Source organism: Hypanus sabinus, chromosome 26 (assembly GCF_030144855.1).
Source record: "Hypanus sabinus isolate sHypSab1 chromosome 26, sHypSab1.hap1, whole genome shotgun sequence".
Classification (NCBI taxonomy): Eukaryota; Metazoa; Chordata; class Chondrichthyes; order Myliobatiformes; family Dasyatidae; genus Hypanus; species Hypanus sabinus.
The window spans coordinates 15,879,969-15,894,660 of NC_082731.1; the positions used below are offsets into that span (position 1 = coordinate 15,879,969).

At 46.4% G+C, this 14,692-nt stretch overlaps 1 protein-coding gene across 4 annotated transcripts in view; it reads right to left on the reverse strand.

Moving 5' to 3' along the window:
- Window positions 1-595: 595 nt before the first annotated feature.
- Window positions 596-14,692, reverse strand: part of LOC132381595 (meiotic recombination protein REC8 homolog) — a 113,168-nt gene continuing 99,071 nt past the window's right edge. For 3 of the 4 annotated variants that reach the window (XM_059951095.1, XM_059951096.1, XM_059951092.1), the window contains 3 exons: window positions 9,594-9,719; window positions 8,210-8,316; window positions 596-852 (listed from right to left, as the gene is read on the reverse strand). In XM_059951095.1, the coding sequence (XP_059807078.1) occupies window positions 755-852; window positions 8,210-8,316; window positions 9,594-9,719 (331 nt within the window). In that variant the 3' untranslated portion in view covers window positions 596-754. Of the gene's footprint in view, window positions 853-5,571; window positions 7,313-8,209; window positions 8,317-9,593; window positions 9,720-14,692 lie in introns of those variants that run through there. The other variant, XM_059951094.1, reaches the window with a different exon arrangement.

The window sequence follows — 14,692 nt, forward strand, 5'->3', positions numbered from 1 at the left end:
AACACTGTCCACTCCTTGGCCACATGTTAAACTGTACGATCTTCTGTTTCGGGCCTCACTAGCATGTGGTGCTGGTAGCAGTCCTGAGATCACAACCTTGGAGGTTCTGCCCATTAACTTCGCTCCTAACACCCTGAATCACTTTCCAGAGCTTTGGCACTCTTCCTGCTGATGGTCATTGGTACCTACGTGGACCACGACTTCTGGCTGCTCACCCTCCCACTTAAGAATGGCTGTTCTGTTTGCCCCTGCCTTATTTTGTTTTGTTGATGCCAATCAATCCCAATCACAAATTGGCATCTGCTCAAAACACCAAACTGCCGCAAATCGATGCCTTATGTACTCAATCAGTGAACCTGAGTGAGCTGTGACATCTCACGCTTTCAATCACCAATTGTTGCTCAAACACATTTATTGTATTTATTGTGTATGTTATTATTGTTAATCTTCATCTTATTGTGTTATTTTTTGTGCTATATCAGATCCAGAGTAACAATTATTTCATTCTCCTTTGCACTGTGTACTGGAATTGACATTAAACAATCTTAAATCTGATACAATCACAACTCATGATTTCACTCACTCTCCCATGATGTTCATTCCTCTCTCTGTGGGGCAAAGGCTGTGAACTGCTCTGGCAGCTGATGTCTCTGAAGTTTCACAACATTTTTGCTCCGCTGATACGATGAACTGAAGTTGAGGCTTGGGCCCACTCCAGCTGCTCCGGGGAGCAGATGTCAGGATTCAGTCTGGTTCAGAATGCTTGTTGTGTGTGCTTTTCCTTCTTGCTCAGGTTATGATCTTTCTTTATTTTAATTGGGGTCTTCTTCAGGTTTCTTGCTTTGTGGCTGCCTGTAAGCAAACAAATATCAAGGTATATAATTTGTATATTCTTAGATAACAAATTTACTTTGAATTTTTGAGTCGTGGAACAATACGTCTTAAAGTTCCTGAAGGTTGTTATGACCAGGAGTAGCAGTGGGGACCAGCTCTCACTACCTATTAAATGCTCCCAACGGTGTGTGGCTAAAATAGCCTCTGACCTTCACATGTGGCTTAGCTACTAAGCCCAGAGACTCATTTCTACTTACAGGAGAAGGAGCAAGGGCAGGCTGCTTGCACCTTAAAACCAGTTGCTTTGGGCAGATGGGGCTTGTCAACTGTGATTGGTAGCTCATCTAGGAGAAGGAAAAACCTCTGTTCCCTTGCAGCTATGAGGAAGACCGAGAGTAAACCCCGAGGGGAAAATATCCAGAGCTGGAGTCCCTAAGGCAGTCCCACGTTGAGTTCAATGCTGACAGGCAACTCCTGCGACACTGCTGGTACTAAACTGTATTGGTCTTTGACATTCCTTTGGGTTCATCAGATGCATGAGAGGAAGAGCTTGCTATATGGACAACAGCTTGGTCTCCATATTGTATTGCCCTGGCTTGATTATCTAGACAGCTAGCTCACAATATCCATGGTTGACCCTGACTGACAGATGCTTCATCAGAGTGATACAGGTACCTTGGCCCAATGTGTCCAATGCCAATCAAAATCAGTGACATAATGGACAATAAAGATCAAATTTATCAGGGGGGTCTGGATCAGCTGAGTAATTAGGCCAAGGCATAGGAATTAGAGTTTAATTCAGATGTTGTATTTAAGAAAATCAAATCCATGTAGAACTTTCATGGTACATGCCTGGGCCCCGGCAAGTGAACAGAGGGAACTTTGAGTGCAAGTACACGGGTTCCCGACAGTGGGGTCACAGGTAGACAGTGTGGTGAAGAAGTCTTTTGGCAGTGACCTTCATAAGCCTAGGCATTGAGTGTAGAAGTTGGGAGGTCATGGTCTATTCCCACCAGATCCTGTTGAGACCGCACTTAAGAATTGTGGTCACCCTGTTACAGTGAAGGTGTTACAAAACAGGCAAGGATTTCTTTTCCTTTGCCTAGCTAACCTTTCGTAATCATAGGACACTACAGCACAGGAACAGGCCCTTTGCCCATCTAGTCTGTCAAATACTAATCTGCACCCAGACCATAGCCCTCCATACCTCTCCTATCCATGTATTGTGCCTATCAAAATTTTGAAATCGAACCCACATCTACCACTTCTGCTGGCTCCACACTCTCACCTCTGTAAAGTAATCCCTCATGTTTCCTTTAATCATCTCCCCTTTCACCCTTAACCCATGGCCTCTATTTCTAGTCTTACCCAATTTCAGTGGAAAAAAACCTGCTTGCAGTTACCCTGTCTATGCCCTCATGATTCTGTATACCTCTATCAAATCTCATTTTCCTATGTTCTAGAGAATAAAATCCTAACCTACTCCCTAAAACTTAGATCCCAAGTAATTTTTTTCTGTATTCTTTAAACCTTAATGATGTCCTTTCTGTATGTAGATGTCCAACTGCACACAATACTCTAAATAGGCCTCACCAATATCTCATACAACTTCAACATAACATCCCAACTCCTCTACTCAATACATTGATTTATGATGGCCAATGTGCCAAAAGCTCCCTTTATGACCCTTTCTACTTGTGATGCCACTTTCAAGGAATTAAGGAACTGTAACTCCCAGATCCCTCTGTTCTACCACACTCCTCAATGCCCTACTGCTCACTATGAAAATCCTACCATGGTTTGTTATCCTAAAGTGCAAAGCTTCACACTTATCTGTATTAAATTGCATCTGCCATTCTTCAGCCCATTTTTTCAGCTGGTCCAGATCCCACTGCAAGCTTTGATAGCTTTCCTCGCTGTCCACTACACCTCCAGCCTTGGTGTCAGTCACAAATTTGCTGATTCAGTTGATCACATTATCATACAGATTGTTGATATACATGACAAAAAAAAACAAGTCCCAGCACCAATCTCTGTGGCACTCCATTAGTCACAGTCCTCTAGAGAGGCCATGTCCCATTTACTACCATTCTCCGGCTTCTCCTGTGAAGAATGTCTAATCCAATTTACTACCTCATCCTGAACGTCAAGCATCTGAACCTTCCTAACCAACCTCCTATGCAAGATTTCGTCAAAGACCCTGCTAAAATCCATGTAGTCAGCATCTACTACCTTGCCTTCATCAACTTTCCTGGTAATTTCCACAGAAAAACTCGACAAGATCAGTTAGACACAACCTACCCCAACTATCCCTAATCAGTCCTTACTGATACAAGTATCTAAATACTTATATATCGCCTTATAACTCAGGTCCTCTAAAACTAGCAACAACTTTAAAAATCTTTTCTGCACTCTTTCCAGTTTAAATATTTCTATCCTGGAACAGGGTGATCAAAATTGTACACAGTACTTTAATTGTGGCTTCAAGCAAGTGCAAGTTCACATTTTTTCACATATGCAAACATACCCAGAATGTAAATGCCCATGAAATCAGAATGCATCACTGTCTTGCAAGGGATTACCCACTGAAAAATGTTCTGATGTCAGCCTCTAAGACTGAGATCACAGGATCATTACAATGCACCTTGGAGCAGTGAGTCAGTGGTTCTAACCCCACCACTTTCTTGTTTGTATGTATGTTTATGTGTTCCTGTGTGTGGGTCCCATATCCTGAATATGCACATCTTTCTGTTTTGCATATTTCTGACCACTCCATATTGAAGAACAGGCTTTGTTTTCACATTCTGTATGTCCATCACTCAATTTGTCGATGTTAGAAAATACATAAAAACTACTTATGACCATAAAACATAGGAGCAGACCGGCTATGTTTGGGATGGCATCAAAAGCAGACTGATAAAAAAATAATTACTAAAAGTGGTGAGACAGAGAAGAAACCAGTTTTTAATCATTTGTAGCAATTAATGTCGGACTTCTGAATTTAATCATATTTAGGTTCTTTGTTATGTAGGGTGTCTGTAAGTGGAACTCAGGGACACCCTGTTTGTGTGAGACACTCCCAATGTCAGTATGTCTGTGTGCACTTTTGTGAGCTTTACCTTGCTGAAAGAGAACCTCTCTATTCCTTCACCTCTCAGTGAACTTCTCTCTCCCGGTGAACACACTTGTATGTCTGTAAACCGTTCAAGGACCCACCTTTCTCCTGTGTGTCTGTGCATCTGGCTGTCTGTCTCCTTCCATTTATCAGTGTGTATCTCTCTCTCCCTCTGAATATCTGTCTCCCCCTGTGTGCATCTCTCACTCTGTGTGCCAGCATTGTCTCTCCCTATCTATCAGGGTCTTTCTACCTGTCTATTGAGGACAGATGGACCATTACCACACCCTTAGTAACAATGCAATTAAAATGATTAACATTTTCTCATGGACTGGTCAACTGTTTCACTCCGACACGCGACTCTGCTCGCTGAAGCTGCTGTGTACACAGTCTGATGACTCAGTGGTTAGAGCCACTGCCTTACATCTCCAGCAGCCCAAATTTCAATCCCAACTCTCTCTGCTTTGTGTGTGTGGATTTTCCATGTTCACCACATGACCCCATGATTTCCCCGGGTGCTCCACACTCCAACCACATTCCAAAAAGTGGGGGCTGGTGGGTTATCAGCCGAGAGGGAAAATCTGACTCAAGAGAGAAGGTAGCAGAGAAAGAGTGGGAGATCACAGGCTGGACACCCTACTTTGACACAGAACAGAGTGAAAACAGCAATAAGATGTGAGCAATTTATTTGATTAAATAGGAACATAGTCAAACACCAGAAACATTCATTATTGCGAAGATTGAGGCATCAGTCAGGATCCACTGGAACGCCATTAACACAAAGAGGGGAGTTTGCCACAACAGAACAGTAGTGGTATTCGTATACCTGAGGCAGCAGGTACTGGAGATGCTCAGGAATAACACGTCTCTCACACAATGCCTGTGTAAGTGAGAGCTCGGGTGCCTAGGTTGAAGATATAACTGTGTACCACAATGTTACACACACTGCACATACACAAGCTCACTCTCATGCACATATAATACACGCTCACACTATCACATGTACATGTGTGGATGTGTGTGTGGAACACAGATGCACAATCGCTTGTAAGCACTCGATTCAGGCACACACCAAAGCTCCTGTACACGGGTCTGCACATTCTGATGCCTGAAAGTGCAGAGCCCACGCCCACACAGTCACAATCCAGTGCATGCACAGTTCTCTGGACACAGCAGCCTGTGCGGCATCTTTCAATTTGGACTCGCTGGTCAATGATCTCCATTACTAACGGGGTCAGTTCATAAACTTAATTAAACAGATAAGCTCACAAATTACAATTAATCAGTTTTCAGGATCAGGATACCCAGCTGTCCACTCTCCTCCCTGACCCCCCCCCCCGCCACCTCTCACCCCCTGTCCCTTGTGACTCTGCACAGACCAACCCACTGCCTTTCTGAATTCCAGACTGACTGTCTCTGGCCTCACCAAGGTGCTCGGCCCCTCAGTGGGGTGGGAGGAGTGGGGATTGTATTGTTCCATGAGGAAAGATTATACAGACCAGGCCTGTGATCCCTGGAAATCAGGAGATGAGAGAAGATAACATTGAAAATCCATCCAGGGCTCTACAGGGCGGATGTGTGTGTGGTGGTGGTTGGGGGGGGGGGGGGGGGGGAAGGGTGGAGTTGGTGTTCACTGTGTCAGCGTACCAGGTCAGCCATTGAAGTCAAAGATGAGGATAAATTCCTGTGCTCTAGAGGGAGGAGAATCTTTGGTGCCCTTAGTGAGGGCAGGAGGAGTGGGAAAGGGGTGTTCGGTCACTGGGTTTTGGATATTAAAGGAACTGAAGAACGAGGATGTGACAGGGAAGGCTTGTAAATGTAAAACTGTGGCCGTGGCATACTTAGATTTTTGAAAGGCAGCTGACAAGGTGCCAAATTGGAGGCTGGGATGCAAATTAAAAAGCCGCAATTTTGGAGAGATAGCTGGCCGGTGGTGTAGTGGCATCCACACCAGACTTCAAGGCGAGTGGTCCCGGGATCGAATCCAGCCAGCTCCTTGCACACTTTCCTGTGCCAGGTTGAGTGTCAAGGTAGCACTGCTCAATGCACCACAAGGTGAGGAACAACAACTGCAATATTGGAGGGAGTGCGTCAAAATGGTGTTTCATGAAAACAGAGCGAATTAATAGAAGCTGAGGGTATGGCAGATACAGGAATCTGGAGCAACACACAAAACACTGGAGGAACTTAATGGGGGAGGCAGTATCTGTGTAGGGGATTGGACAGTCGCTGTTTTGGATTGAGACCCTCTTCATCTGTCCATTCCCCTCCATAGATGATGCTGATCCACTGAGCTTCTTGTGTATTGTGTATCTGGGATAAGTGGGTTGTTTTCGGATTGGAAGGAGGCAACTTTTGGGGTACCCCAGGGGTTGGTCTGTGGCCACAATTGTTCACTGTTTAATGATCAGGAGCAGGAGACGAGATATGAGATGTCCAAGTTTGCCGATGACCCAGCGGAAGGAAATCTGATGACGACATTGTGAGTAATGTGGGGGAAGTGTGATGTCATGCAATTCAGTAAAAAAAATTAAAAAGCAGATCACCTAACAGGAGACAAACCACAAAAGAGTTAAAATTCAAATGTACTGTCTCTTCCTGAGCTGGAATCTAGAAAAAAAGTTAGCAGGCAGATTTTTCAAATGGTTAAGGCAGATGGCAGTTTGGCCTTTACTACCCAGGGAGTGGAGTTTAGGAACGGGAAAGGGGGTGTTGTTGTGGTGGCACAGGTTGTTAGTAAGGCCACTCCTGGAATTCTGTGGAGGGCTTTGATTCCTTGTGCAGGTAAAGATAAGAGTAACAATGGAGGGTAATTCCTAGGATGATCTACCAGAAGAGGTGAGACAATTTGGGACAGAATTTAGAAAATGTTTAGATACCATCCCAAGGGGGCTTGATAGTGTAGCAGTTAGGCATCCTGATAGGGTATCTCTTCTCGTCAGTGACAGAGCCAAGGACAGAGGTCGATTGCTATATTTCAAATGAAGACAGGTGGAAATTTCTGGAATTCTCTGTCAGTTGGAGACTCTGCCCTGAGGGTGGGGAGTTTGAATTGCAGTGTATATTTGAGGTGGAGTTTGATAAATATTTAAGGGTGCGAGGAACTGAAGGGGTAGGGGAACTGCACAGGAGCTGAGATCAGTGTAGATCATGCATGATCGTGTTGAATAACGGATAGGCTTGAGGGCCCAATGGCCTCCTCCTGTTTCTCTGAAAAATCAGACGGGAGAGGCTGATTGATGAATGGTGAGTGAGCCCTGCCTCCACATCACAGATCCTTGCCGAACTGCGGGCCAGGGGTGATGGTAATCCTCCCATATGGCTGGATCTGGTCCAGGCGGAGAACCTGCCTCGAGGCGAACACTGCGGGAGACGACAGAGAGGGGTGATGGGGGTACCGTGGGGTGGTTGCGTGGGGAAGAGGAGATGGTGGGGAGTGAAAGGAACAGAGGCGGTTCGGGGCCAGGAAAGGGAATGGGAGATGGTTGGGGAAAAGATGGTGGGGGTTGATGGGAGAGTATACGGTGGGAGATGTGGAGGGTGAGGGGAATTGGATGGTAAGGGCAGGAGAATGGGAGAGGTTGAGTGACGGGGAGATGGTGGAGCGTGAAGGGTGAAGGGAGCAGACACCATGGATTGAAGTGAAGATGGTGGAGGGTGCGAGAAGAGTGTGGGGTAGAAGGTGGGAAAGCGAGATGATAGGATGAAGCAGAGAGAAAGGTGTTGGGGGAAGCTATAGGGAAAATTGCAGAGAGTGAGAAGAGACCGTGCAGAGGGGAGACTAGGATGAAGGAGGGAGAAGAGTGTTGGGGGAGCTGAAAGGGAGATGGTGGAGAGGGAGTGGAGATTCCCGGGTACTGGGGGAGTTGTGAGTATTAGGGTAAGGAAAGGTGGAGGATGCAGAATGGTGAGGAATGTGGTGAGGGAGGGAGGGGTGGAGGGTAGTGGAGATGATGGAAAGAGAAACATAAGGCAAGTGGGAGAGGGGGAGGATTTGGGCTGGGGGGACAGCAGATGGGGAGGGGTAGAGGGTAAGGGTAATAGGGATATAAAAGGTGATGATGGAAGGGATGGCGAAGTGGTTGGGAGTGAGGGTAGAGCAGGAGAGAGCCGCAAAGTTGGAGGGGAGAGTTGGGGGTAGTGGAATAATGGGAAGGGAGGGCAAGATGCAGACAAGAGGAGGGGAGGAGCTGCACTGTGTCACTCTCACTGAGAGGGACTCAGCCAATACCTGGCCCCTCATTGTGAGCCTGGACTTACCCAAACAGATGTAGAAGATGCGACAGATGTCTATGCGAGAGATGGTGGTGGGAAGAATCGTGTGAAGATCAGTCTCATCACGGTCAATCAACTCTCTCGACACAAGGCTGCGGAGAGGGAGTCACAGTGAGTGAGAGACAGAGGGATGGAGAGAGGGAAATGTAGTGAGAGAGAGACACACACACACAGACAGACAGAGTGATGGAGAGAGTGGGCAAGAGAAGGAAATATAATGAGGGATGGTGGAGAGCATTAAGTGAATGACAAGAAAAAAAGTGAGGGACGAGGGGTTTAGGGACCCAGGATTCAATCTCTGTGGGTGGAGTCTGCACACTCTCTCTGAGCCCAGGAGCTCTCGTTCCCTCCCACAATCCAGAGATATGTGGGTTGGTGGGTCACTGTGAGAGTGAGAGGTGGAATCTGGGTTGAGCTGATGGAAATGTTGGAGGGGAGGGGACAGAAATGTGACTGGTATAGTTGGATAGTTGCACGGACTCTGTGGGCCAAAGGGCCTGTTTCCCTGCTGGGTGCCTATGTGGAGCCGCTGAACCAGGGAGGAGGTGCTGGTTGGCACTACAAAGGGAATCTGACAGTGAGCAAGATAGAAGATGGTATAGGGAGTGCGGTTGTGTAGAACATGAGGATTTTATTAATTTTTTTTAATGGATATACAGCACAGAATAGGCCCTTCTGGCTCTTTGAGCTGCACCACACAATTTAACCCTAGCCTAGTCAGAGACAATTTACAATTACCAATTAACCTACCAATTCGGTATGTCTTTGGACTGTGGGAGGAAACCCATGTGGTCACAGGGAGAATGTACAAACTCCTTACGGGAACTGAACCCTGGTTGCCTGTCCTGTAAAGCGTTGTGCTAACCACTATGCTACCGACCCTCCCCAGGGTACCACCCATGACCTCTCCAGCAGGCAGTGTTAGAACAGGTGGTGAGAGAATTTGGGACCACCTCTCTTTCTGTGAGAAACCTCACAGAATAGGAAAATAGCGAAAATTCCAGGAGGGAGGTGATGGGAACTGGAATCAGCTGTGGGATTGCGGACCAGGACATTTAGCTCCATCCTTCCATGCTGACAGCTAGAGCTTGGCCTGATCTCCTGTAGTTCAAATCACCAGCCCAAGAACCCATGTCAACCCCCTCGAACCCTCCACCAACTCCCTCTCTCCTCCACCCCGAGGCTGGACATTAGAAGTGGGGGAGGAAAGAGAACAGAATGATAGGGACACAAAAGTAGAAAATGCTGGAAACACTCAGGAGATTGGGTAGCATCTGTGGGAGAGAGGGTGGGGATGGGGTGATGGATGAGGTTTAGAAACCAAGCCCTGCCGCTTTTCCATACCTCCCCCCCACTCCCTGATACTCACTCCATCACGAATCTATGAGTGACAGCAGTCACTTCAGGAGGTGGGAGGCCACCCGGAGACACCTCCACTGTCTCACTGACTTCCATCACCGTCGGGAGTTTCTCTTCCAGCTCTGCCGTGGGGGGTCTGCACAGAGAGCATCAAGAAACATTAGAACGAAAGGTGGGAGCATCTGTCAATGGCTCCCTCTCTCTTCCGGACTGAAGCCCTCACCCTCAGACTCTGCCAGACTGAATGTCTCACTGTTATGCACACTTCCTGACACTGGGACCCTGCTTTCTAAAATGGCACTTTCTATCTGTCACGTACAGCAAAACAATTCTGTTCATAATCTCTCCCCCCCCCCCACCAACTCCATCTGCCCATCATCCACACCATCTTCCACCATTTTTCACTGCTCCCCTTCCTCTCCTAAGTGATCTACTACCTGCAACCATTTGTCACCTGCACCTTTGGTCTCCCAGCCACTGTCACTGTCTCCATCCACCCCTCCTCATCCGGATCTACCTACCACCCAGGTCTTGCTCCACCACTTCTTATACCAGCAGTCAGTGCAGATACGAGGTCTTGACCTGAAATGTCAACTGTCCATTTCCCGTCAGAGACACTGACTGACCCGCTGAGTCCCTCCAGCTCCTTTGTGTTCTGCTGCTCATTGTCTTCATGGAGTCACAGAGTAATACGGCACAGAAACAGGCCCTTCAGCCCAACTGGTCCATGCTGACCACTGTAGGGAGCATCATTCCTGCTAGTCCCGGTTGCCCATGGTCAGCCACTAATCTTCCAAACACTTCCCTCCGTGTACCTATCCAAATGAGTTTTAAATGTTACAATTGTACCCACCTCGAACACTTCCTCTGGCAGCTCATTCCAGGTACTCACTGCCCCCTGTGAGTATCAGATCATAGGAGGGAAGATGGTGTGGATGATGGGCAGATGGAGTTGGTGGGGGGGGGAGATTATGAACAGAATTGTTTTGCTGTACGTGACAGATAGAAAGTGCCATTTTAGAAAGCAGGGTCCCAGTGTCAGGAAGTGTGCATAACAGTGAGACATTCAGTCTGGCAGAGTCTGAGGGTGAGAGCTTCAGTCCAGAAGAGAGAGGGAGCCATTGACAGATGCTCTCAGATCATTTTCCTCTCAGATCTCTTTTAAATATCTCCCTCTTCTCTTGTATCTTTACCCTTTAATATTAGACTCACCAAATCTGGGAAAAAGTCTATGAAACCCTCAGGACTTTGTAAACCTCCAAGAAAACACTCCTCATTCTCCAACACTCCAGTGTGACTGACCTCTCCCTACAACTCAGCTCTCTAGTCTGGGTACCAGCCTCATAAATCTCTTCTGCACCCTCTGCAGCTCAACAGTGTTTTCCCTGTTACAGGGTCACCAGTGTGGAGTGTGGCCAAGTGGTTAAGGCATTGGTCTAGTGATCTGAAAGTCGCTAGTTCGAGCCTCAGCTAAGGCAGCGTGTTGTGTCCTTGAGCAAGGCATTTAACCACAAACTGCTCTGTGACGACACCGGTGCCAAGCTGTATGGGTCCTAATGCCTTTCCCTTGGACAACATCGGTGGTGTGGAGAGGGGAGGCCTGCAGCATGGGCAACTGCAGATCTTCCATACAACCCTACCCAGACCTCAGTCATCATCAAAAATCAACGGACAGCCGAAGAAGAAGACAGGGTGACCAACACTGTACACTCTTCTCCAATTGAGGACTGAACAATGACTTGTAGAACTGCAACATCACATCCCTCCTGCTGAACTCAATGCCCCGACTGATGAAGGCCAGCAGGCTAAAAGCTGCTTTCACTACTCTGTCTACTTGTGCAGCTGGAGCACCCGGAGGAATCCCACACTAACTCTTTACAGACAGTGATGGAAATTGAACCTGGGTTGCCTGTACTGTAAAACATTGTGCTACCCACTCGGCTACCAAGCCACTTTTTAAGTTGAAAACCATTTCCCATTCCTTACCCATCTCCCAAACTGATCAAGATGTCTTTGTAATTCATTGAACCTAAATTTACTATCAACAAGACCCTCTAATTCAGTAACAACAGCAGTGTTGCTGGTCATACCACGTATGTTCACATCCAGATCAGTTATATTAATAATGAATAACATAGGTCCCAGCACCTACTCCTGGGGCACCCCACTAATCACACGCCTCCGGTTGGAGAATCGACCTTTCACCATTACCCTATGAATTCCATTATGGAGCCAATTCCAAATCCACCTCATTAGCTTTCACTGAATCCCTCTCTTCCTGTCCATCAGCCCACAGTTTCTGTTCACAAGATTAAGATTACACTTACTGGCTGACACAAAGTGGAACGCACATCTGCCATAGTTTTTAACTCCAGAGGCTAATAGAGAGAAAAACAGGGGAGCCTGGAGTACTTGTGTACTTAGTTTTGTTTTAGTGAGGCAGTCACGTATGACGTGGTGATGTGATGACGTTTGCCATTTGTGTACTTCTTGCATATAACCCATAATGAATAATGTAACAAAGAATGCTTAATCAAACAATGTATTTACAATGTTACTCAAATATTGAACACATACAGCATCCTGTCCACCAGACTGCCCTTCCTGTCTTGACAAGCAGACTGGAACATGCTTCCTGTCTCACAACTGTACTTGAGAGCACTTCTGGCTCAGCTGACCACACTCCCCAGACTGCACTGCCTGTGGGGAATGTAGTGACAGGCTCACCTCTCAACACCACAAAGCCTTCCCACCACTGACAAAGCACCTCAGCTGCCTGGATCAGTGACTCAGTAAAGCAGGATTGCAGTGAGATGTTATGTACTGGTCTGGTCTCCCCTACCAAAAGAAGGGGAGATGTGTTTATTTACCCAGAACTCAACTCCTCCTCTATGTCACTTTGCCAAAGACCTCAATACCTTTATTATTTAAACATTTGCTCCCTCTTCTTTAAATATTTCTGATGATCCTGTTTCCTCCATCCTCAGGGAGAGAGAATTTCAGAGCTTTATTATAGCTTGGTCTGGCAGCTGCTCTGCCCAAGTCCACAAGAGACTGCACAGAGTTATGGACACAGTTCAGTCCATCCCAGAAACCAGCCACCCCGCCGTTTGTTTTACTACCCATAATGTCACTGGCGTTTAGAACAGCAACGAAGGACCTCCAGCTCTGGCGATGTTCAGAGCTTCCTTCATCATGTCAGTAGCTTCCTCTCGGTTTTCATTACTGTCAGTCATGCAAGTCATATTCAGATGTAGGATTCTTCATCGTTGTTTCTGTAACAATTTTGTTTCACCAGTCAGGGTTGTTAGCCCTGAGCTGAACCCCTAAACCTGGAGGACCAGTGGACCACTCTTAGTCTGGCCTCTGCCATTTGACTGTTTGGCATTGGTGACCCTACCAGGAGCCAAAGCATAAAGCCCTGACTCCAGCCAATGCAGCTCCTCGGGCCATTGAGGCACACAAGTCTTCAAACCACAATAAGGTACAGGAGTGAGATATGCCAACTCGTGGAATGGTGCCGCAGCAACAATCTGGCACTCAGTGTCAGTAAGATGAAAGAGCTGATTGTGGACTTCAGAAATGGTAAGATGAAGGAACACATACCAATCCTCATAGAGGGATCAGAAGTGGAGAGAGTGAGCAGCTTCAAGTTCCTGGGTGTCAATATCTCTGAGAATCTAACCTGGTCCCAACTTATTGATGTAGTCATAAAGAAGGCAAGACGGCAGCTATACATTATTAGGAGTTTGAAGAGATTTGGCATGTCAACAAATACACTCGAAGACTTCTATAGTTGTACCATGGAGAGCATTGGGACAGGCTGAGTCACTGACTGGTATGGAGGGGCTACTGCACAGGACCGAAAGAAGCTGCAGAAGGTTGTAAATCTAGTCAGCTCCATCTTGGAGCTTACAAAGTACCCAGGACACATTTAGGGAGCAGTGTCTCAGAAAGACAGCGTCCATTATTAAGGACCTCCAGCACCCAGGGCATGCCCTTTTCTCACTGTTACCATCAGGTAGGAGATACAGAAGCCTGAAGGCACACACTCAGTGATTCAGGAACAGCATCTACCCTTTTGCCATCTGATTCCTAAATGGACTTTGAAGCTTTGGACACTACCTCACTTTTTTTAATATACAGTATTTCTGTTTTTGCATATTTTAATAATATATTCAATATATGTAGTGATTTACTTATTTATTATTATGTTTTATTTTTTATTATAAGTTTTCTTCTCTCTGCTAGATTATGTATTGCATAGAAACATAGAACACCTACAGCACAATACAGGCCTTTCACCCCACAAAGTTGTGCCGAACATGTCCCTACCTTAGAAATTACTAGGCTTACCTATTTTACTAAGCTCCATATACCTATCTAAAAGTCTCTAACAAGACCCAATTGTATCCGCTTCCACCACCATTGCTGGCAGCCCATTCCACACACTCACCACTCTGAGTAAAAAACTTACCCCTGACATCTCCTTGCATTGAACGGCTGCTGCTAAGTTAACAAATTTCACTTCACATGCAGCTGATAATAAACCTGGAGGACTTACCCCACTATGCACTCCGGCTACAGCTTGGAAAAGTAACCAACTAATCAAAGTCCATCAGTTCAGTTCACGATGTAAACCAGCCTCCCCACCATGCACACCATCTACACTGTGGGAAAGCAGCCAAAATAATCAAGTTTCCTCCCAAAACCAGTCATCTCCCCCTTTCCACAGAGAAGACGTACACCAGGCTCAAGGACAGTTTCCGTCCCACTATTACAAATCTCTTGAATGGAACTCTTGTATAATAAAGATAAACTCTTGATCTTTCAGTCTGCCTGGCATTTTATTTGTCCACCTGCACTTTCTCTGTAACTGTATCACTCTGGATTCCTCTTCCCACTACCTCAACGTACTTCTGTTTCACACTGGATGGATAAAAGCAAAGCAGATTTTTCCCCAAAACTGTATCTTGGTACATGTGACAATATATAAACCAATTACCTCTGCATAAAGAAATTTGTAACCACCCCCATAAAAAGACTGCCCCTTACCTTGTAACTCTGTCCTCTCATTCAACTCTCCCACTTGTGAAAACATCCCATCAT